Source organism: Pseudophryne corroboree, chromosome 2, assembly GCF_028390025.1.
Source record: "Pseudophryne corroboree isolate aPseCor3 chromosome 2, aPseCor3.hap2, whole genome shotgun sequence".
Lineage (NCBI taxonomy): Eukaryota > Metazoa > Chordata > Amphibia > Anura > Myobatrachidae > Pseudophryne > Pseudophryne corroboree.
In genome coordinates, this window is record NC_086445.1 from 597,147,952 (window position 1) to 597,172,170 (window position 24,219).

Sequence of the window (24,219 nt, forward strand, 5' to 3'; positions counted from 1 at the left end):
GGGGGAGGGACTGACACCGGCCTCCTGGAGGTGCTTAGTCTGATCCCGCTGACAGGTCATCGGTCCTGAGGGTTAGTGTACTGCAGGCATGGCACTCTCGTGCACACCACACACCCCCAGCACAGAGCCTGAAGATCAAGGTGGCGAGTGTTGCCGGTGGCTCTGCTTGCAGGTTCCCCCCAGTTACTGGTGCGGCATGGTCACAGTCCGGGCATACATACTCTTCCTCCTCCACACCCCACCCCGCAGGCTGTCAGCAGTAGTGAAAATAGGTGCTAGTATCTCATTTTACACATTTTATGGGGCATTGCCAGTATAAATATGCAAGTAGTTCCGGCGCCAGCGGAGGGGGCCGAGTTACCTCAGAGCTGGATCAGCGGCTTCCTGGCGCCATTTTCTGCATTCTCGGCACTGCGGCAGGAAAGTCAGCTCCTCCAGAGGATACTCCACGATCAGACATTGGTACAGGGGTTTAGAAAAGGGGGAGAGCCTGCTCTGGGAACCTTGTATTAGGCTCCTTATACATAATTAGACTATATTGCCTAACTTCTGATATCTCCATTATTAGATAAAGGCTGGTGCTGGTCCCTCCTTCTCCACACATGCTGTGCAGGCTTGCTTGTACCTGTGTGTATATGTGTGTGTATATATATAAATGTCCCCTGTCAGCATGGTTCTCTCTGTCATACCAGGTTTTCTCCCTCCCCTGCAGATTCTCTCACGTGTGATCAATGCAGTCAGACTTCACAGGATAATGGGGCTTCTGGGGGTGATTTGCAGGAACCAGCTTGGTTGAGTTCTGATAAATATATGATGGCTGGCATGTTCAATGAATTGACTACTGCCAGGCAAGAAAGGCAGCAGTTGCAACAGTCCATGGCTACTCTGATTAAAGATAAATCAATGGGCAGCCGTGTAACATCTCTCTCACTTCCAATAGCCTCCAAAAAGGGGGTTACCTGACGTACCTGAGTTGGAAGAGAGGGAGGATTTGGAAACAAAAACTTAAGTGGATGATTCCTCTACAACTCAGAGAGTGGAGTGTCTCATCCTTGCTATTAGAGATGTCTTGCATGTTCCTGGGAACGAGGCAGATGCTCCGCAATTCTTTTTCACTGCACAAAAGAAAGTGCTAGTCACCTTTCCTGATTCTAAGGAACTGGAAGATCTTTTCAAGGAGCCATGGGCTACTCCTGAAAAGAAATTCCAGGTGACAAAGAAATTGCTGCATTTCCAGTCGCTCTAGAGGGGCAGATAATCCCCCTGTTGTTGATGCTTCAGTATCATGCCTGTCAAAAAAGACTGTACTACTGGTTCCAGGGGCTACTGCCTTAGAGGAACCTGCAGACAGAAAAATAGAAGCCACTGGCTGATATGGTAATGCTGATTCAGCACATTCAGGATTCTGATCTGTTTCTCTGAAACTATTAAGCATAGGTACTATAAATGCTCGTACCTCTACCATGGCAGTTTCTGTACGCAGGGTTCTGTGGCTACGCCAGTGGATGGACACATGCATTTCGAAGGCTACCGCTGGAAAATCCACATACCTCCCGTCTGCAGCTCCACCGGCTCGACACTGCCTCGCTGCAATCCTTTCGGACTGCTAGGTTCAAAGGGAAAGCCAGAGGTGCCTCAAATGCGGCTAGAGGCTCCAGAGGTAAGTCTCTTAAGCCTGCCACCACAGGATCTCAGGACCAGGGCGTCAGCTCTGTCTCATCAAAATCCTCAGCATGACGGTGTCCCCCAGCTCATGGGGGACCTTCAGGGTGGGAGCTTGGCTGAGATTCTTCAACCTTGTTTGGGAAAGCTGCTGCCAGGATGCTTGGGTGAAAGACCTGGTCTCCCAGGGCTACAAAGTTTTTCAAATCGGGCTTACCGTCTTCCAAGGACATGCGCCTCACTCAAGTCATTGTCCTAGTACCATTGCACCAACTATTTTTCTCTGACGTCCTAGTGGATGCTGGGACTCCGTCAGGACCATGGGGATTAGCGGCTCCGCAGGAGACAGGGCACAAAAATAAAAGCTTTAGGACTAGGTGGTGTGCACTGGCTCCTCCCCCTATGACCCTCCTCCAAGCCCCAGTTAGGTTTTTGTGCCCGTCCGAGCAGGGTGCAATCTAGGTGGCTCTCCTAAAGAGCTGCTTAGAAAAAGTTATTAGGTTTTCTCTAACGTCCTAGTGGATGCTGGGGACTCCGTCAGGACCATGGGGAATAGCGGCTCCGCAGGAGACAGGGCACAAAAAGTAAGCTTTTAGGATCACATGGTGTGTACTGGCTCCTCCCCCTATGACCCTCCTCCAAGCCTCAGTTAGGTTTTTGTGCCCGTCCGAGCAGGGTGCAATCTAGGTGGCTCTCATAAAGAGCTGCTTAGAAAAAGTTTTTTAGGTTTCTTATTTTCAGTGAGTCCTGCTGGCAACAGGCTCACTGCTACGAGGGACTTAGGGGAGAGAAGTGAACTCACCTGCGTGCAGGATGGATTTGCTTCTTAGGCTACTGGACACCATTAGCTCCAGAGGGATCGAACACAGGCCCAGCCATGGAGTCCGGTCCCGGAGCCGTGCCGCCGACCCCCCTTGCAGATGCCGAAGTTGAAGAGGTCCAGAGGTCCGGAAACAGGCGGCAGAAGACTTTCAGTCTTCATAAGGTAGCGCACAGCACTGCAGCTGTGCGCCATTGTTGTCGGCACACTTCACACCAGCGGTCACTGAGGGTGCAGGGCGCTGGGGGGGGCGCCCTGGGCAGCAATGTATAATACCTTTTTCTATGGCTAAAATACATCACATATAGCCCTTGAGGCTATATGGATGTATTTAACCCCTGCCATATATCGCAAACTCCGGGAGAAGAGCCCGCCGTTTTAGGGGGCGGGGCCTATTCTCCTCAGCACACAGCGCCATTTTCCTGCTCAGCTCCGCTGTGAGGAAGGCTCCCAGGACTCTCCCCTGCACTGCACTACAGAAACAGGGTAAAACAGAGAAGGGGGGCATATTTTGGCGATATTTTTATATATTAAGCGCATATAACAGAAACAACACCTTTTAGGGTTGTTTATATACATTTTTATAGCGCTTTGGTGTGTGCTGGCAAACTCTCCCTCTGTCTCCCCAAAGGGCTAGTGGGGTCCTGTCTTCGATAAGAGCATTCCCTGTGTGTCTGCTGTGTGTCGGTACGTGTGTGTCGACATGTATGAGGACGATGTTGGTGTGGAGGCGGAGCAATTGCCGGTAATGGTGATGTCACCCCCTAGGGCAGTGTTTTTCAACCGCTGTGCCGCGGCACACTAGTGTGCCGCCAGCGGTTGTTAGGTGTGCTGCCGCCAGAGATCCCTGCTGCCCGTCCCCGTCTGCTGCCGTCTTCACTTTACATGACCGCGTAAGAACTGCCTGCGCTGCCCGATAGTGATACTGATTTACAGTATTACTATCGGGCAGCGCAGACAGCTCTAACGCGGTTATGGTATAGTGAAGACAGCAGCTCTCCTGCGGGCCCATCCGTGACCCCTATGACATGACGTGGCGTGACTCATAGGTCACTTACACATGATCACCATCCCGCCTGGTAGTTTCCCTTCGTGGCCCGTGCTGCTCTGCTCCTCACTGCTCCTGCCGCTAAGGGGGAAAAGAAGAAAAGGTTTGGGCCAGTGCTTTATAACTGCGACAGACAGTGTGTGCAGTGCCATTACTATGGGGGTCAGTGTCTCTGGGGGCATTACTTTGGGGGTCAGTGTGTTTGGTGGCATTACTGGGGGGGTCAGTGTGTTTGGTGGCATTACTGGGGGGGGTCAGTGTGTTTGGTGGCATTACTGGGGGGGTCAGTGTCTCTGGTGGCATTACTGGGGGGGTCAGTGTCTCTGGTGGCATTACTGTGGGTGTCAGTGTCTCTGGTGGCATTACTATGGGGGTCAGTGTCTCTGGGGGCATTACTGGGGGGGTCAGTGTGTTTGGCATTACTGGGGGGTCAGTGTCTCTGGTGGCATTACTGTGGGTGTCAGTGTCTCTGGTGGCATTACTATGGGGGTCAGTGTCTCTGGGGGCATTACTGTGGGGGTCAGTGTGTTTGGTGGCATTACTGGGGGGGTCAGTGTGTTTGGCATTACTGGGGGGGTCAGTGTGTTTGGTGGCATTACTGGGGGGTCAGTGTGTTTGGTGGCATTACTGGGGGGTCAGTGTGTTTGGTGGCATTATTGTGGGTGTCAGTGTCTCTGGTGGCATTACTATGGGGGTCAGTGTCTCTGGGGGCATTACTGGGGGGGTCAGTGTGTTTGGTGGCATTACTGGGGGGTCAGTGTCTCTGGTGGCATTACTATGGGGGTCAGTGTCTCTGGGGGCATTACTGGGGGGGTCAGTGTGTTTGGTGGCATTACTGTGGGTGTCAGTGTCTCTGGTGGCATTACTATGGGGGTCAGTGTCTCTGGGGGCATTACTGTGGGGGTCATTGTGTGTGGTGGCATTATTATGGGGGCAATGTGTGCAATTACTGTGGGGGTCGATGTGTGCGGTGGTATTACTATGGGGGGTAATGTGTGGAATTACTGTGGCAGACAGTGTGTTCAATTACTGTGCATTATTTCAATAACTGTTGGGGACAATGTGTGTGTGTTTTACCCCTTGGGGACAAATATGTTTGTTTTATTTCCCTGAGTGATTTTTTTTTCCTGTGGGGTACCAATGGTGTGCCTTGGCAATTTTTAAATCTTGTTCAGTGTGCCACGAACTGGAAAAGGTTGAAAATCACTGCTCTAAGGCTACACACTAGGTAATGTCTCCCGGAAAGCCACAAGAAAATAATCTTCTGGGGGCTCAAGATTTAAGTATCCCCAACATATGAATCCTTTCACCCAAGCGCCAGTACTGATAACGATCGATGAGTTAAAAAAACATGTGGGCGGCCCAACATGCTTACGACACATCTGAAGACTTGCGCGAGTTCTGCATGTAATTGCGTGCCTGTGTTTCTCACAGCGGACCTCAAGGAACAACTCTGTATTCCACAGAGGCTGTGCCCTCCATCCTGTCCTAAAGGCTGGAAGCATGATGTGTGAACACTGCAGGTGAATCCTAGACCCCTTGAGCTCAGCATCCATTGACACATCAGACTACAGATGTGGTCAGGCAAAGACAGGTCATCCAAACTTGGGCCTTCCTAACAAAACCTTCCCCTAGTGCTCAGATCTCGACACTACGGCCTCCTTGTGTCTTAGAGGTCTCTCTAGCGTCATATCCATGCTGTCCCTTAGCACAACAGAATTTGCAATCAAAGTGAAGGTGGACTGAAATAGTAGCTGTATGGGAGCTGCCACCTGAAACTATCAAGTCAGGTACATGCTGTACAATTACAGGAAAGAGGGGAAGGAAACACAAAGGTGAGGATTAGAAGATGCATGCAATTCCATTTTGCGATTGAATCTAGCCATTTTAATAACCGAGTGTGTCAGAGAAGAGCAATTGATTCATATTTGTATGCATCTCAGTATCGTCTAAGTGGGTGTAACTAGTGGCAAAAAACCTAGGACGAGAGAATTTGTCGTTGGCATGTAAGCAGATCTGAAGACTGTGCAGAGTTGTGCACATCAAACGATTCACCTGACTGACGATAGGTTCCAAGTCCATGCTCATGAAACCAACTGGATGGATAGGAGCAGTGCAGGCAATTGAATATGGTGATAATATGCGTTCTGACTGAATTCTGTCTGTTCTGAAGATCTATCACCAGCTGGGACACGCACTAAATACTTGACTGCCTCCTGTATGTTGAAATCCGCCAAGGGATGGGACCACCACCAGATAACTCCCATGTTTAAATTGATCATTAGAACCAGACAGACATTGATCTGGAATAATAACTATCAGGACAATTTCTTCCTTAATCCAATAACGTAAAGCTATATTGCTGAAGGCAGTGGAAACAGGACCACATATACATCTCTATGTGCAATGTGGTGAAATTATGTGGCATGAACATAAGAATGTGGTCTTCTGTACAATGGTGGTACTCTGTGTTCTTGTAATGTGGTTAAAAATGGATTCACAGTGACTAAGTGGTTCACAATATGGTCTGTGCAATAGGAATGATGTTGCCATCATTACATGCAACAATGACAACACGAATAAACAAGTCTAATATATTCCAGGAAAGAGAAAGACGCTTACATACAGTAATACACACCTACAAATAATCAGAGATACTTGACACACCAGCACACTACACACATACACTTCAAATCCATTGCAAATGTAACCATAATGGCCCGGATTCAAATGTTATCGCGGGTTCCATCACCCACCGGCAGCTATTCAAATGTTGCTGCCGACAGGAACGAGAAACTAATTTCAGCTCGCTACCCCCAGAGGTGGTGGGCTGAAATGCACTTTCACTCTTGCACCCGTCTTTAATGGGCGGGATCAGTTGGGCCAATTGAATATCGCCATGCGATCACCCGTCACTTTAGACAGGAGAACGGGTGCAATAAAAAAATGTAACCCCCCCGCCCCATGAATGCTACACCATAACAGGGACATCTACTTTTTCTATGGAAATTGGGTATAGATTATTCTCTTCTGTGCACTTTTTAAAGCACCTTTCAATCAATCCTTTATTTAAAAATATATGATCAGATCTTGTTTGTACCTCACGACTGATGACCTTCACCCACACTCTCTCACCAACATCAACCACTTCTGAAGGGCGGTCAACATGGGAGGATGACATGTGTGTTCTATGTACGAGACCTGGTAAAGAGAAAAACAAAGCACAGTGATGGGCAGATTCAGAGTTACACGCAGGTGTATTTTTAGAATGGTACCTGTGGTATTTCGCACTGCGTTTTAGCTGAGCAGCTCTTAGCAATAACCATTGTTTCAGTCTCACTTGTGGCTGTATGGATATAACAGAGTGGCCACTGGGCACTTGCCAGTAAGCAAGTGTCCTGAGAGCGTGTTGTGGCAAACTGAGGGCTATTCAGACTGGAGCATACTGAAAGTTCTCAGATAAAACACTAGTGCAAATGCGTGCTGATAGAGATGGTGCTTTCACAAGCAGATGGATTGGGGCACGGCAGTCGTGTAAATGCAGATGATTCGGAATAATTGAAGTTCCACATGTATTTACAAGCAGGTAATGTGTCTGACGTCCTTGCAACTCTGAATACTTTATCTACGTAGTCATACAGAGTAATATCAATGATAGCAATGGCCAGGACTATAAAGCGCATATTTTGCTTACCTTGTTTTCTGCAGCCTGGAATTTTAATAAATGCTCCATAATCTGTCACATTTGCGACCTGTGGATAAACAGACATTGATATTGTTTATATATCAGTAGTGTGTAACCAAAACAATGTTAAAAAAGCATTCTCCAATTTCATTTTAGCTTTCCTGGTGTTAATGATCTATATTATCAATAAATTAATCGGTAATGTATAGGGTCGGGATTACTAATTCACATTTTTAAACGTTAAACTCTTTATTTGCCTACTAGAGCCCACATTTCATGTTTAGGTAAGAGGGTTTTGGCAACTTAAATCTCAAGTACGGACACTACCTTTAACAATACTATATTGCAGTGTTTTTCAGTCACTGTACCGTGGCACACTAGTGTGCCCTGAGCAGTCTCCAGGTGTGCCGCCATAGAAGCACAGCCAGGCCCGTCAGTGTTTTGCCGCTACTGAGGCCCTGGAACGATCAATACTGGTGGGTTTAGTGGTTGCAGAGCCAGTTCTATTTATGGGCCCGGGCAGTGTTGGGCTCTTCTGGCTTTCTCAGATGTGGCTCAGGCGTTACCTATGGAGAAGCTGCGACATGACATCCTAGGACACGCAACTGCACCATGCATCACCATTATATTTGAATGTGTCTTGGCAATATTTAAATCTTGTTCAGTGTGACGCGAGTTGTAAAAGGTTGAAAATCTCTGCCCTAGGGAGTCGACACCGGAATGGATGGCTTTAATTATGGAATTAAGTGATAATGTTAGCACGCTGCAAAAGACATGAGACGGCCGGAAAACCAGTTAGTACCTGTCCAGGCGTCTCAGGCACCGTCAGGGGCTGTAAAACGTCCCTTACCTCAGTCAGTCGACACAGGTACCAACACAGATGAATCTAGTGTCGACGGTGAAGAAAGAAACGTATTTTCCAATAGGGCCACACGTTATATGATCACGGCAATGAAGGAGGCTTTGCATATCTCTGATACTGCAGGTACCTCAAAGGGGGGTATTATGTGGGGTGTGAAAAAACTACCTGTAGCTTTTCCAGAATCAGAGGAATTGAATGACGTGTGTGATGAAGCGTGGGTTAACCCCGATAGAAAACTGCTAATTTCAAAGAAGTTATTGGCATTATACCCTTTCCCACCAGAGGTTAGGGCGCGCTGGGAAACACCCCCTAGGGTGGATAAGGCGCTCACACGCTTATCAAAACAAGTGGCGTTACCGTCTCCTGATACGGCCGCCCTCAAGGATCCAGCTGATAGGAGGCTGGAAACTACCCTGAAGAGTATATACACACATACTGGTGTTATACTGCGACCAGCAATAGCCTCAGCCTGGATGTGCAGTGCTGGGGTGGTGTGGTCGGATTCCCTGACTGAAAATATTGATACCCTGGATAGGGACAGTATTTTTTATTGACTATAGAGCAATTAAAGGATGCTTTTCTTTATATGCGAGATGCTCAGAGGGATATTTGCACTCTGGCATCGAGAGTAAGTGCGATGTCCATATCTGCCAGAAGAAGTTTATGGACGCGACAGTGGTCAGGTGATGCGGATTCCAAACGGCATATGGAAGTATTGCCGTATAAAGGAGAGGAATTATTTGGGGTCGGTCTATCGGATCTGGTGGCCACGGCAACAGCCGGAAAATCCACTTTTTTACCTCAGGTCACCTCCCAACAGAAAAAGACACCGTCTTTTCAGCCGCAGTCCTTTCGTTCCTATAAGAACAAGCGGGCAAAAGGACAGTCATATTTGCCCAGAGGCAAAGGAAGGGGTAAGAGGGTGCAGCAAGCAACTACTTCCCACGAACAGAAGCCCTCCCCGGCTTCTACAAAGCCCTCAGCATGACGCTGGGGCTGTGCAAGCGGACTCAGGGGCGGTGGGGGGTCGACTAAAGATTTTCAGCACACAGTGGGCGCGCTCACAGGTGGACCCTTGGATCCTGCAGGTAGTATCTCAGGGTTACAAGTTGGAATTCGAAAAGTCTCCCCCTCGCCGGTTCCTAAAGTCTGCTTTACCAACGTCTCCCTCAGAAAGGGCGACGGTATTGGAAGCCATTCACAAGCTGTATTCTCAGCAGGTGATAGTCAAGGTACCCCTCCTACAACAGGGAAAGGGGTATTATTCCACACTATTTGTGGTACCGAAGCCGGACGGTTCGGTAAGACCTATTCTAAATCTGAAATCCTTGAACCTGTACATACAGAAATTCAAGTTCAAGATGGAGTCACTCAGAGCAGTGATAGCGAATCTGGAAGAAGGGGACTTCATGGTGTCCCTGGACATAAAAGATGCTTATCTGCATGTCCCAATTTACCCTTCACACCAAGGGTATCTCAGGTTCGTGATACAAAACTGTCATTATCAGTTTCAAACGCTGCCGTTTGGTTTGTCCACGGCACCTCGGGTCTTTACCAAGGTAATGGCCGAAATGATGGTTCTTCTACGAAGAAAAGGCGTATTAATTATCCCTTACTTGGACGATCTCCTGATAAGGGCAAGGTCCAGAGAACAGCTGGAAGTCGGAGTAGCACTAACCCAAGTAGTGCTTCAACAACACGGGTGGATTCTGAATCTTCCAAAATCTCAATTGACCCCGACGACACGTCTGCTGTTCCTGGGAATGATTCTGGACACTGTTCAGAAAAAGGTGTTTCTCCCGGAGGAGAAAGCAAGGGAGTTATCCGAACTTGTCAGGAACCTCCTAAAACCAGGAAATGTGTCAGTACATCAATGCACAAGAGTCCTGGGAAAGATGGTGGCTTCTTACGAAGCAATTCCATTCGGCAGATTCCACGCACGAATATTTCAGTGGGATCTGCTGGACAAATGGTCCGGATCGCATCTGCACATGCATCAGCGGATAACACTGTCACCAAGAACAAGGGTGTCTCTTCTGTGGTGGTTGCAGAGTGCCCATCTGTTAGAGGGCCGCAGATTCGGCATACAGGACTGGGTCCTGGTGACTACGGATGCCAGCCTACGAGGCTGGGGAGCAGTCACACAGGGAAGAAACTTCCAGGGCGTGTGGTCAAACCTGGAGACGTCTCTTCACATAAATATACTGGAGCTAAGAGCGATTTACAATGCTCTAAGCCTGGCAAAACCGCTGCTTCAGGGTCAGCCGGTGTTGATCCAGTCGGACAACATCACGGCAGTCGCCCACGTAAACAGACAGGGCGGCACGAGAAGCAGAAGAGCAATGACAGAAGCTGCAAGGATTCTTCGCTGGGCGGAAAATCATATCATAGTACTGTCAGCAGTGTTCATTCCGGGAGTGGACAACTGGGAAGCAGACTTCCTCAGCAGACACGACCTCCACCCGGGAGAGTGGGGACTTCATCCAGAAGTCTTCCACATGATTGTGAACCGTTGGGAAAAACCAAAGGTGGACATGATGGCGTCCCGCCTCAACAAGAAACTGGACAGATATTGCGCCAGGTCAAGAGACCCTCAGGCAATAGCTGTGGACGCTCTGGTAACACCGTGGGTGTACCAGTCCGTGTATGTGTTTCCTCCTCTGCCTCTCATACCAAAGGTACTGAGAATTATACGGCTACGGGGAGTAAGAACAATACTCGTGGCTCCGGATTGGCCGAGAAGGACTTGGTACCCGGAACTTCAAGAGATGCTCACGGAAGAGCCGTGGCCTCTACAGTTAAGAAGGGATCTGCTTCAGCAGGGACCTTGTATGTTCCAAGACTTACCGCGACTGCGTTTGACGGCATGGCGGTTGAACGCCGGATTCTAAAAGAAAAGGGCATTCCAGAGGAAGTTATTCCTACCTTGATTAAAGCCAGGAAGGAAGTGACCGCACAACATTATCACCGCATTTGGAGAAAATATGTTGCGTGGTGTGAGGCCAAGAAGGCCCCAACGGAGGAATTTCAATTGTGTCGATTCCTACATTTCCTGCAGGCAGGATTGTCTATGGGCCTCAAATTGGGGTCTATTAAGGTTCAAATTTCGGCCTTATCGATTTTCTTCCAGAAAGAATTGGCTTCAGTGCCTGAAGTACAAACCTTTGTCAAAGGTGTACTACATATACAGCCCCCGATTGTGCCTCCAGTGGCACCGTGGGATCTCAACGTAGTTTTGGATTTTCTCAAATCCCATTGGTTTGAGCCGCTCAAATCGGTAGATTTGAAGTATCTTACATGGAAAGTAACCATGCTACTGGCCCTGGCTTCAGCCAGGAGAGTATCAGAGTTGGCGGCTTTATCGTACAAAAGCCCATATCTGATTTTCCATTCGGACAGGGCAGAACTGCGGACGCGTCCTCAGTTTCTGCCTAAGGTGGTTTCGGCTTTTCACTTGAACCAGCCTATTGTGGTGCCTGCGGCTACTAGCGACTTGGAGGACTCCAAGTTGCTGGACGTTGTCAGAGCATTGAAAATATATATTTCAAGGACGGCTGGAGTCAGAAAATCTGACTCGCTGTTTATCCTGTATGCACCCAACAAGATGGGTGCTCCTGCGTCTAAGCAGACGATTGCTCGTTGGATCTGTAGCACAATCCAACTTGCACATTCTGTCGCAGGCCTGCCACAGCCTAAATCTGTAAATGCCCACTCCACAAGGAAGGTGGGCTCATCTTGGGCGGCTGCCCGAGGGGTCTCGGCATTACAACTTTGCCGAGCAGCTACGTGGTCAGGGGAGAACACGTTTGTAAAATTTTACAAATTTGATACTCTGGCTAAGGAGGACCTGGAGTTCTCTCATTCGGTGCTGCAGAGTCATCCGCACTCTCCCGCCCGTTTGGGAGCTTTGGTATAATCCCCATGGTCCTGACGGAGTCCCCAGCATCCACTAGGACGTTAGAGAAAATAAGAATTTACTTACCGATAATTCTATTTCTCATAGTCCGTAGTGGATGCTGGGCGCCCATCCCAAGTGCGGATTGTCTGCAATACTTGTACATAGTTATTGTTACAAAAATCGGGTTATTATTGTTGTGAGCCATCTTTTCAGAGGCTTCTTCGTTGTTATCATACTGTTAACTGGGTTCAAATCACAAGTTGTACGGTGTGATTGGTGTGGCTGGTATGAGTCTTACCCGGGATTCAAGATCCTTCCTTATTGTGTACGCTCGTCCGGGCACAGTACCTAACTGAGGCTTGGAGGAGGGTCATGGGGGAGGAGCCAGTACACACCATGTGATCCTAAAAGCTTACTTTTTGTGCCCTGTCTCCTGCGGAGCCGCTATTCCCCATGGTCCTGACGGAGTCCCCAGCATCCACTACGGACTATGAGAAATAGAATTATCGGTAAGTAAATTCTTATTTTTTATTTTCAGTGAGTCCTGCTGGCAACAGGCTCACTGCAACGAGGGACTTAGGGGAGAAGAAGTGAACTCACCTGCGTGCAGGATGGATTGGCTTCTTAGGCTACTGGACACCATTAGCTCCAGAGGGATCGAACACAGGCCCAGCCATGGAGTCCGGTCCCGGAGCCGCGCCGCCGACCCCCTTGCAGATGCCGAAAAGTGAAGAGGTCCAGAAACCGGCGGCAGAAGACTTTTCAGTCTTCATGAGGTAGCGCACAGCACTGCAGCTGTGCGCCATTGTTGTCAGCACACTTCACACCGGCGGTCACTGAGGGTGCAGGGCGCTGGGGGGGGGGGGCGCCCTGGGCAGCAATGATAATACCTTGTTCTGGCTAAAAATACATCACATATAGCCCCTGGGGCTATATAGATGTATTTAACCCCTGCCAGGTCTCACAAACACCGGGAGAAGAGCCCGCCGAAATAGGGGGCGGGGCCTATCTCCTCAGCACACAGCGCCATTTTCCTGCACAGCTCCGCTGCGAGGAAGGCTCCCAGGACTCTCCCCTGCACTGCACTACAGAAACAGGGTAAAAAAAAACAGAGAGGGGGGGCACTTTTTTGGCGATATTGATATATTAAGCTGCTATAAAGGAAACAACACTTCTGTAGGGTTGTTCCTATATATTTATAGCGCTTGGGTGTGTGCTGGCAAACTCTCCCTCTGTCTCCCCAAAGGGCTAGTGGGGTCCTGTCTTCGATAAGAGCATTCCCTGTGTGTCTGCTGTGTGTCGGTACGTGTGTCGACATGTATGAGGACGATGTTGGTGTGGAGGCGGAGCAATTGCCGGTAATGGTGATGTCACCCACTAGGGAGTCGACACCGGAATGGATGGCTTTGTTTATGGAATTACGTGATAATGTCAGCACGTTACAAAAATCAGTTGATGACATGAGACGGCCGGCAAACCAGTTAGTACCTGTCCAGGCGTCTCAGACACCGTCAGGGGCTGTAAAACGCCCTTTACCTCAGTCGGTCGACACAGACCCAGACACGGACACCGAATCTAGTGTCGACGGTGAAGAAACAAACGTATTTTCCAGTGGGGCCACACGTTATATGATCACGGCAATGAAGGAGGCTTTGCATATCTCTGAATCAGAGGAATTGAATGAAGTGTGTGATGAAGCGTGGGTTAACCCCGATAGAAAACTGCTAATTTCAAAGAAGTTATTGGCATTATATCCTTTCCCGCCAGAGGTTAGGGCGCGCTGGGAAACACCCCCTAGGGTGGATAAGGCACTCACACGCTTATCAAAACAAGTGGCGTTACCGTCTCCTGAAACGGCCGCCCTCAAGGATCCAGCTGATAGGAGGCTGGAAACTACCCTGAAAAGTATATACACTCATACTGGTGTTATACTGCGACCAGCCATCGCCTCTGCATGGATGTGCAGTGCTGGGGTGGTTTGGTCGGATTCCCTGACTGAAAATATTGATACCCTGGATAGGGACAGTATTTTATTGACTATAGAGAAATTAAAGGATGCTTTTCTTTATATGCGAGATGCTCAGAGGGATATTTGCACTCTGGCATCGAGAGTAAGTGCGATGTCCATATCTGCCAGAAGAAGTTTATGGACGCGACAGTGGTCAGGTGATGCGGATTCCAAACGGCACATGGAAGTATTGCCGTATAAAGGGGAGGAATTATTTGGGGTCGGTTTATCGGATTTGGTGGCCACGGCAACAGCCGGGAAATCCACCTTTTTACCTCAGGTCCCCCCCCCCAACAGAAAAAGACACCGTCTTTTCAGCCGCAGTCCTTTCGTTCCTATAAGAACAAGCGGGCAAAAGGACAGTCATATCTGCCCCGAGGCAAAGGAAAGGGTAAGAGAGTGCACCAAGCAGCTCCCTCCCAGGAGCAGAAGCCCTCCCCGGCTTCTGCAAAGCCCTCAGCATGACGTTGGGGCTTTACAAGCGGACTCAGGGGCGGTGGGGGGTCGACTCAAGAATTTCAGCGCACAGTGGGCTCACTCACAGGTGGACCCCTGATCCTGCAGGTAGTATCTCAGGGTTACAGGTTGGAATTCGAGAAGTCTCCCCCTCGCCGGTTCCTAAAGTCTGCTCTGCCAACGTCTCCCTCAGACAGGGCGACGGTATTGGAAGCCATTCACAAGCTGTATTCTCAGCAGGGGATAGTCAAGGTACCCCTCTTACAACAGGGAAAGGGGTATTATTCCACACTATTTGTGGTACCGAAGCCGGACGGCTCGGTAAGACCTATTCTAAATCTGAAATCTTTGAACCTGTACATACAAAAATTCAAGTTCAAGATGGAGTCACTCAGAGCAGTGATAGCGAATCTGGAAGAAGGGGACTTTATGGTGTCCCTGGACATAAAAGATGCTTACCTGCATGTCCCAATTTGCCCTTCACATCAAGGGTACCTCAGGTTCGTGGTGCAAAACTGTCATTATCAGTTTCAGACGCTGCCGTTTGGATTGTCCACGGCACCTCGGGTCTTTACCAAGGTAATGGCCGAAATGATGTTTCTTCTGCGAAGAAAAGGCGTATTAATTATCCCTTACTTGGACGATCTCCTGATAAGGGCAAGGTCCAGAGAACAGCTGGGGGACGTAGTAGCACTAACCCAAGTAGTGCTGCAACAGCACGGGTGGATTCTGAATTTTCCAAAATCTCAATTGACCCCGACGACACGTCTGCTGTTCCTGGGAATGATTCTGGACACGGTTCAGAAAAAGGTGTTTCTTCCGGAGGAGAAAGCCAGGGAGTTATCCGAACTTGTCAGGAACCTCCTAAAACCAGCAAAAGTGTCTGTGCATCAATGCACAAGAGTCCTGGGAAAAATGGTGGCTTCTTACGAAGCGATTCCATTCGGCAGATTCCACTCACGAACTTTTCAGTGGGATCTGCTGGACAAATGGTCCGGATCGCATCTGCAGATGCATCAGCGGATAACTTTGTCTCCACGGACAAGGGTGTCTCTTCTGTGGTGGTTGCAGAGTGCTCATCTGTTAGAGGGCCGCAGATTCGGCATACAGGACTGGGTCCTGGTGACCACGGATGCCAGTCTGAGAGGCTGGGGAGCGGTCACACAAGGAAGAAACTTCCAGGGAGTGTGGTCAAGCCTGGAGATGTCTCTTCACATAAATATACTGGAGCTAAGAGCGATTTACAATGCTCTAAGCCTGGCAAAACCGCTGCTTCAGGGTCAGCCGGTGTTGATCCAGTCGGACAACATCACGGCAGTCGCCCACGTAAACAGACAGGGCGGCACAAGAAGCAGGAGGGCAATGGCAGAAGCTGCAAGGATTCTTCGCTGGGCGGAAGATCATGTGATAGCACTGTCAGCAGTGTTCATTCCGGGAGTGGACAACTGGGAAGCGGACTTCCTCAGCAGACACGATCTACACCCGGGAGAGTGGGGACTTCATCCAGAAGTCTTCCACATGATTGTGAACCGTTGGGAAAAACCAAAGGTGGATATGATGGCGTCCCGCCTCAACAAAAAACTGGACAGGTATTGCGCCAGGTCAAGAGACCCTCAGGCAATAGCTGTGGACGCTCTGGTAACACCGTGGGTGTTCCAGTCAGTGTATGTGTTTCCTCCTCTGCCTCTCATACCAAAAGTACTGAGAATTATACGGCAAAGGGGAGTAAGAACGATACTCGTGGCTCCGGATTGGCCAAGAAGAACTTGGTACCCGGAACTTCAGGAGATGCTCACGGAAGATCCGTGGCCTCTACCTCTAAGACGGGACCTGCTTCAGCAGGGACCGTGTCTATTCCAAGACTTACCGCGGCTGCGTTTGACGGCATGGCGGTTGAACGCCAAATTCTAAGGGAAAAAGGCATTCCGGAAGAGGTCATCCCTACCCTGGTAAAAGCCAGGAAGGAGGTGACTGCACAACATTATCACCGCATTTGGAGAAAATATGTTGCGTGGTGTGAGGCCAGGAAGGCCCCGACGGAGGAATTTCAACTGGGTCGATTCCTACATTTCCTGCAAACAGGATTGTCTATGGGCCTCAAATTAGGGTCCATTAAGGTTCAAATTTCGGCCCTGTCGATTTTCTTCCAGAAAGAATTGGCTTCAGTTCCTGAAGTCCAGGATTTGTAAAAGGAGTACTACATATACAGCCCCCGGTTGTGCCCCCAGTGGCTCCGTGGGATCTTAATGTAGTTTTGGATTTTCTCAAATCCCATTGGTTTGAGCCACTCAAATCGGTGGATTTGAAATATCTTACATGGAAAGTAACCATGCTACTGGCCCTGGCTTCAGCCAGGAGAGTGTCAGAATTGGCGGCTTTATCGTATAAAAGCCCATATCTGATTTTCCATTCAGACAGGGCAGAACTGCGGACGCGTCCTCAGTTTCTGCCTAAGGTGGTTTCAGCGTTTCACCTGAACCAGCCTATTGTGGTGCCTGCGGCTACTAGCGATTTGGAGGATTCCAAGTTGCTGGACGTTGTCAGGGCATTGAAAATATATATTTCAAGGACGGCTGGAGTCAGAAAATCTGACTCGCTGTTTATACTGTATGCACCCAACAAGCTGGGTGCTCCTGCTTCTAAGCAGACGATTGCTCGTTGGATTTGTAGCACAATTCAACTTGCACATTCTGTGGCAGGCCTGCCACAGCCTAAATCTATCATGCCCATTCCACAAGGAAGGTGGGCTCATCTTGGGCGGCTGCCCGAGGGGTCTCGGCATTACAACTCTGCCGAGCAGCTACGTGGTCGGGGGAGAACACGTTTGTAAAATTCTACAAATTTGATACCCTGGCTAAAGAGGACCTGGAGTTCTCTCATTCGGTGCTGCAGAGTCATCCGCACTCTCCCGCCCGTTTGGGAGCTTTGGTATAATCCCCATGGTCCTGACGGAGTCCCCAGCATCCAATAGGACGTCAGAGAAAATAAGATTTTACTTACCGATAAATCTATTTCTCGTAGTCCGTAGTGGATGCTGGGCGCCCATCCCAAGTGCGGATTGTCTGCAATACTTGTACATAGTTATTGTTACAAAAAAATCGGGTTGTTATTGTTGTGAGCCGTCTGTTCAGAGGCTCCTACGTTTGTCATACTGTTAACTGGGTTCAGATCACAAGTTGTACGGTGTGATTGGTGTGGCTGGTATGAGTCTTACCCGGGATTCAAAATCCTTCCTTATTGTGTACGCTCGTCCGGGCACAGTATCCTAACTGAGGCTTGGAGGAGGGTCATAGGGGGAGGAGCCAGTGCACACCACCTAGGAGCCAGTGCACACCACCTAGTCCTAAAGCTTTTATTTTTGTGCCCTGTCTCCTGCGGAGCCGCTAATCCCCATGGTCCTGACGGAGTCCCAGCATCCACTACGGACTACGAGAAATAGATTTATCGGTAAGTAAAATCTTATTTTCCAGCCTGTTTGTAGTACCAAAACCAGATGGTTCCATGAGGCCCATTTTTAACCTAAAATCGTTAAACCCATATCTGCGGGTTTTCCCGGTTCAAAATGGAGTCTCTGAGAGTACTGATCTCAGGTCTGGAGGAGGGTGAGTTCTTAGTCTCTGGACATAAAGGACGCGTATCTCCATATTCCAATATGGCCACCTCACCAAGCCTACCACCGGTTTGCTCTGATGGACGAACACTACCAGTTCCAGGCGCTGCCCTTTGGCCTATCCACGGCCACAAGGGTTTTCACAAAGATTATGGCAGAGATGGTGTTCCTACTCCGGATTTAGGGAGTGAACATTGTGCCCTACCTTGACGATCTGTTAATAAAGGCAAGATCGAAGGAACAACTGTTGGACAATATCTGTTGCATGACAACACTACTGTTACACCACGGTTGGATTCTGAACTTGCAGAAATCATACCTCAAGCCGACCCAGCGTCTCCAGTTCCTGGGGATGATATTGGACACGGTGGCTCAGAAAAACTTCCTTCCTGTGGTCAAGGCCAGGGAAATTCAGGAGTTGGTACGAGCGGTTCTGCAGTCGAACCGGGTCTCTACATCTTTGCACCCGCCTGTTGGTAAAGATGGTGGCCTCCTACGAAGCCATTCCATTTAGCAGATTCCAAGTGAGGACTTTCCAACTGGACCTCCTGATGAAATGGTCTGGTTCACATCTGCAGATGCACCAGGTCATACATCTCACCGCAGACCAGGATCTCTCTCCTGTGGTGGTTGCAACCCTCCAACCTCTTGGAGGGTCGGAGCTTCGGGATCCAGGATTGGATTCTCTTGACGACGGACCCGAGCCTTCGAGGTTGGGGAGCTGTCACCCTAGGGGCACAGTTCCAGGGCAGGTTGTCAAGCCATAAAGCTGTTCTTCCAATAAACATACTGTTACTCGGGGTAATCTACAATGCTCTTCTGCAGGCGTCTCACCTGCTTCAAGGTCCAGCCATTCAGGTTCAGTTGGCCAACGCCTCTGCTGTGTGTCAATCGGCAGGGAGAAGCAAACAGCAGGGCCTGCATGCAGGAGGTATCCAAGATACTGTCCTTGCATTCCTTTTCTACCCAGAGGCGTGTCGGCCATATTCATTCCGGGAGTGGACAACTGGGAGGCGGACTTCCTAAGCCATCACAACCTACACCCGGTAGAATTGGAGCTCCATCGGCAGGTTTTCCGGATGATAACGTATCGGTGGGGCTATCCACCGATCGATCTGATGGCTTTTCGGCTCAACAAAAAGCTCCAGCGCTATTGCTCCAGGACAAGGGACCCTCAAGCGGTGGCAGTGGACGCACTGACGACACCTTGGGCCTACCAGCTAATGTACCTGTTTCCTCCGATTCCGTTGCTTCCCAGGGTTCTAAAAAGAATCAGAAGGGAAGGGGTTCAGGCAATTCTGATTGCTTCGGAGAGTTTGGTACGCATATGTGATGTTCTGGCCATGGCCATAGAAGACCCCTTGCCTCTCCCTCTGGGAGAAGATCTTCAGTAGGGGCCGTTCGTCTACCCGGATTTACGGCAGCTTCGTTTAACGACATGGAACATTCTAGCTGAAATAGATATTCCGGGTAAGGTTATTACAACCATGATTCAAGCCAGGAAGGCTGTCACATCAACACATTACCACCATATCTGGAACGGTACGTCTCTTGGTGTGAGGGCCGAAGGTATCATTCTGCGGATTTCAACCTGGGCTGTTTTTTGCATTTCTGAGCCTACAATTAGGCTCCCTTAAGGTGCAGAACTCGGCCTTGTCCATCTTCTTCCAGAAGATATTGGCTGCTTTTACCTGAAGTCCAGATATTTCTACAGGGTGTCCTTCACATCCATCCACCTTTTGTGCCTCCCACGGCATTTTGGGATCTAAACCTGGTTTTGACCTTTCTGCCGTCCTCTTGGTTTGAACCGCTAATGTCGGTTGAAGACAAGTACCTTACGTGGAAGACTGTTATGCTGTTAGCCTTGGCTTAGGCAGTGCATGTTTCAGAACTCAGAGCTTTGTCTTGCAAGAGTCCCTACTTGGTCTTTCATGAGGATAGAGCAGAGCTCAGGACTTGCCAGCAGTTCCTGCCGAAGGCGTTTTCTGCTTTCTGCCTAAATCAGCCTATCGTGGTTCTGGCGGCTTCAGTCACTTCTTCCATTCCAGAGTCCTTGGATGTGGTGCGAACCCTGAGGATCTATGTCAAGAGGACAGCTGCTGTCCGAAAGTCTGATTCCCTCTTTGTGCTGTATGATGCTCACAAGAAGGGTTGTCCTGCTTCGAAACAGTCTAATGCCAGTTGGATTAGGTTTACTATTCAACAGGTTTATGCTTCGGCAGCCTTACATATTCCTAATTTTATCAAGGCCCACTCTACTAGGTCGGTGGATTCTTCCTGGGTGGCTGCCAGTGGTGTGTCAGCTTTGCAACTATGCCGGGCTGCTACCTGGTCAGGGACAAACACGTTTGTCAAATTCTTCAGGTTTGATACCCAGGCAATAGAGGATGTCCAATTTGGACATACGGTGTTGCAGGCGTCTCGGCACGTTCCCACACATTCTGGGAGCTTTGGTACGTCCCCATCATACGAAGTGTCCCCAGTATCCCTTATGGATGTTAGAGAAAATAAGATTTTGATTACCTACCGGTAAATCCTTTTCTCGTAGTACTGGGCGCCCGCCTCTGTGCCTCAACTTCCTGCAAGTTTATTCTTGTTTTCAAAGTTTTGACTCAGCTGTTGCTGTTTTGTTCACTGGCTGTTGCTGGTATGTTTGTTGTGCTGGTTCGTTAATCTCATCACCTGTTGTCTGGTCATGTTTCCTCCTCTAAAGTATGTCCATCTCCTTCAGGCACAGTTTTCCTAGACTGAGCTGTGGGGGAGGACATAGAGGGGAGGAGCCAGGACACCCTGTTTGAAGTTTTAAAGTGCATCGGCTCCTTTGGACCCTACTTACACCTCATCGTACGAAGTGTCCCCAGAGAGCTGGGGTAACCATCAGTCAGCGTATTCTGAGTGTTGTGTGGCTGATGTAAAACTAGGGATATTTAAAGCATAATCCTTCCTGCAAATCGTGCAAAAACTACACAATGAAGTTAATGTTTATTTAAATATTTGTGTTATGTATCTCCTGTTAAGTTTTTTTTCCCATAGAATGTAGGTGACTGCTTGGGCTTCAGAACACTGCATTTTTTTTTCTGGTCGGCAAAAGAGATTTAGTTGCTGGTCATATTTTATAACGGACAGTAGTAGTGGTAGGGATCTGGTATGTAATACCGGCCGACGGCATCCCAGCCGTCGGTATCTGCTGGTATACCGTCAGCGAGTCCCTTCACAGGCTCTCTGCGCTCGCCACACATTGGGCCAGTTGGCAAGCTTTGCTCACCACAGGTTCTAATCCCACTCAGTTGGTGGCGTGGACCCACCAACCGAGTGGGAAATGGGGGCGGTTGTCTGTATTCCGGGCACCGGTAATATGTAGGCTGTCAGGATTCTGGTGTTTGTCTCCTGACCGCTGTGATCCCGACAGCCGGCATTTTGACTGCATCCCAGTAGCAGTAGTAGTAGACCATAAGGCAGTTCCTTTTCTGTTAAGATTAACAAACAAAAAAATCCAGATTTTATAGCTATAATGTAAAGTGAAAATAACTATTTGTCCACTTTTTTGAGAATAATCCATCATAGATTGTTATCTTGTGAGCAGGGCCTTCCTACCTCTGACCGCTTATTACCCAATTTGGGTTTATCATTGTTTTCAGTTGTAAAGTACAACGGAATTTGCGCTGTATAAGAAACGGTTAATAAATAAATAGTGGGATTATACTGTATTACAGCTGATATTACCAGCTTCGTTAGTATTCACTTATGCTGTGTATGCAGAGTGTAAACAGTTGGCATTGTATATAATCTTTTTGCAAAGTTAGTTCTCATTTAAGTATTTGATGTCCAGTGGTCTCTTCATACAGATGTAGCCAGGCTCATCGTTGCCGCGATATGTGCTGCGCCTGTTCACACTCTACTCGTCAATGCAATGCGTATGGGTCGCGGGTACAATTATACGTACACTGGCATGCACACGCATCACAGTAACCTAATCGCACCTGCAATGAGTGTGGCTACATCTGTACCTAGGCATCCAGGTTATGGTTACTGTACAGTGGTAGTGTTTATGTATTGCTGTATACTTCTGTGACTCTAATTTATACTTTTAACTGTTTTGTTATCCCCAAAAGAAAGGGTCGGCCATGTGTGTTGTCAATGATGTTCGCGCTATACAGGAACAGGTGACATACAGCTATATGTGCACACATCTGTCACATGGTGTTGGTGGATAGGTAGCACATTTGTCAGTCACCTGGTTAGGTGGTAAATTTAAGTCACAAAGGTGTGTATGTGTACAAAACTGTCTTCAAATACAGATTTAAGGAAATCTAAAAGGAGTTTTGTGGACTATCGTATAAGATTCCATTTTAAGTCACTCACATTGTTGTTTTAAAATATATATAGGGGGCTCTGTAGGGAGCGTTGCTGGCTGACTGCAAGTGGCTTTATTTGGTTCCTGGTGTTCAGAGTGGTTCCGGTATGAATGGTCGACCATGTTACGGTCGACAGTCATTAGTTCGACCACTATTGGTCGACATGGACACATGGTCGACACATAAAAATGGTCGACACGTGAAAGGTCGACACATGAAAAGGTCGACATGAGTTTTTTACGTTGTTTTTTTTTTTGTCGTTTTTTTGCGTAAAGTGACTGGGAACCCCAATTAGTGCACCGCGTCCCCTCGCATGGCTCACTTCGCTCTCCATGCTTCGGGCATGGTGCCTTCGCTCCGCTACCGCTTCGCTCGGCACAGATTACCGTTCCAGTCGTAGTCCACGTGGATAGTAAAGTATGGAAAAGTTCCCCAAAAGTAAAAAAAAAAAACCCATGTCGACCTTATGTGTCGACCTTTCATGTGTCGACCATTTTCATGTGTCGACCATGTGTCCATGTCGACCATGTCAATGTCGACCCATAGTGGTCGACCTAATGACTGTCGACCATAACATGGTCGACCATGTGAACGGATACCGTTCAGAGTGTGGCGCGCAAACAATCAGATGGAGTTTCTATATGCTGAAATCATTACTCTCCCTTATTAATACCCCTTTTAGACCTAATGAGGCGGGTCGCACCTGGGAGCCTGACACTGGAGCTTACCGGGTGCGACCCACCTCATGCCCCTCGCTGCCGCAGTTTTTAACCTGGCATATTGCCGGATTGGTGAAGTCAGCGGTGATGCGGCAGGGGCGGTGCTTGGAGATCACATGATCTGCAAGCGCCACCCGTCCACACAGAGTGAACGGGAAACGGGTCACATTGACCCAGCTTCCTGTTTACACTGCACAGCTAGCCGGGTTGAACCCGTGTTAAACCCTGCAAGCTACCAGAGTTGGAATACCGGGTCACTCGGCTCGGATTATTCCAACTGGGCCCTTTTACACTGCACAGCAACACTGGTTATGCACACTCATGTGCAATAACCCGTGTTCAAAGCTGGAGGTGTAAAAGGGGTATTATACAGAAACCTGTATTATGCTTTTACCTACTGCCATTTTGAAGAGACTTTAAATAGGTAGTTGTAAAACCAATAAATTGACCAGCACATGGCCATTTTTCCACTTCTGAGCCGCTTAATCTGACTTGTTGTTTGTTTAATCCTGATTACATGCGCAAATGCAGGAAATACAACTAGACAGGATTGTCATTGGCTCTTTCCCTACAACTATACATATGGTTATATGTTTTTAATTTATTTAAACTAAGAATGTTAAGACATTTTCTCTCCTACCCTGACAGCTTAATGCAGAATTGGCAGTGTAATTGGGAGTAAATATTATGTCCAACTAAAGCCCACTTTGCGATCTTTGTAACGTTTTTCAGAACTGATTAAAGGAGAACTGTAACAGTTACTGGTTTGTATGTTGAAGAGAAGTCGGGTGAGCTTTGAACAGTCTTGCCTTCACTTCAGAACAGTGCTGTTTACTTAGATCTGTTCAAATGTTGCTCACTTAACACTGCCATGCGTGTTAGTGTGTTCATGTCAGTAAACCTGTGATTGGATAAGTCAGCAAAAGTAGATATTTTATATCTAATACTCCTTTTCCACTGACCTGAAAATGGGATTTAGGTCAGTGGAAAAGGGTCCAGCTGAATATCTAGCAGGATTTCAATCTGGAAGGTCCCTTGTGAGCTGCAATATTAAGAGGTAACCCAGGTCGCCCTACCAGGGACCCGTTTAAAGGAT

General features: G+C 48.5%; 1 protein-coding gene across 5 annotated transcripts in view; it reads left to right on the forward strand.

The window, feature by feature from the left end:
• The window catches only part of KDF1 (keratinocyte differentiation factor 1), a 161,922-nt gene that overhangs the window by 124,891 nt on the left and 12,812 nt on the right, over positions 1–24,219 (forward strand). Inside the window, exon 9 of one of the 5 annotated variants that reach the window (XM_063954643.1) lies at positions 22,162–22,212. The exons of the other annotated variants lie outside the window; for them this stretch is intronic. Within the exon in view, the coding sequence (XP_063810713.1) occupies positions 22,162–22,190 (29 nt within the window). The 3' untranslated portion in view covers positions 22,191–22,212. The remainder of the gene's footprint in view (positions 1–22,161; positions 22,213–24,219) is intronic. 5 annotated transcript variants of the gene reach the window in all.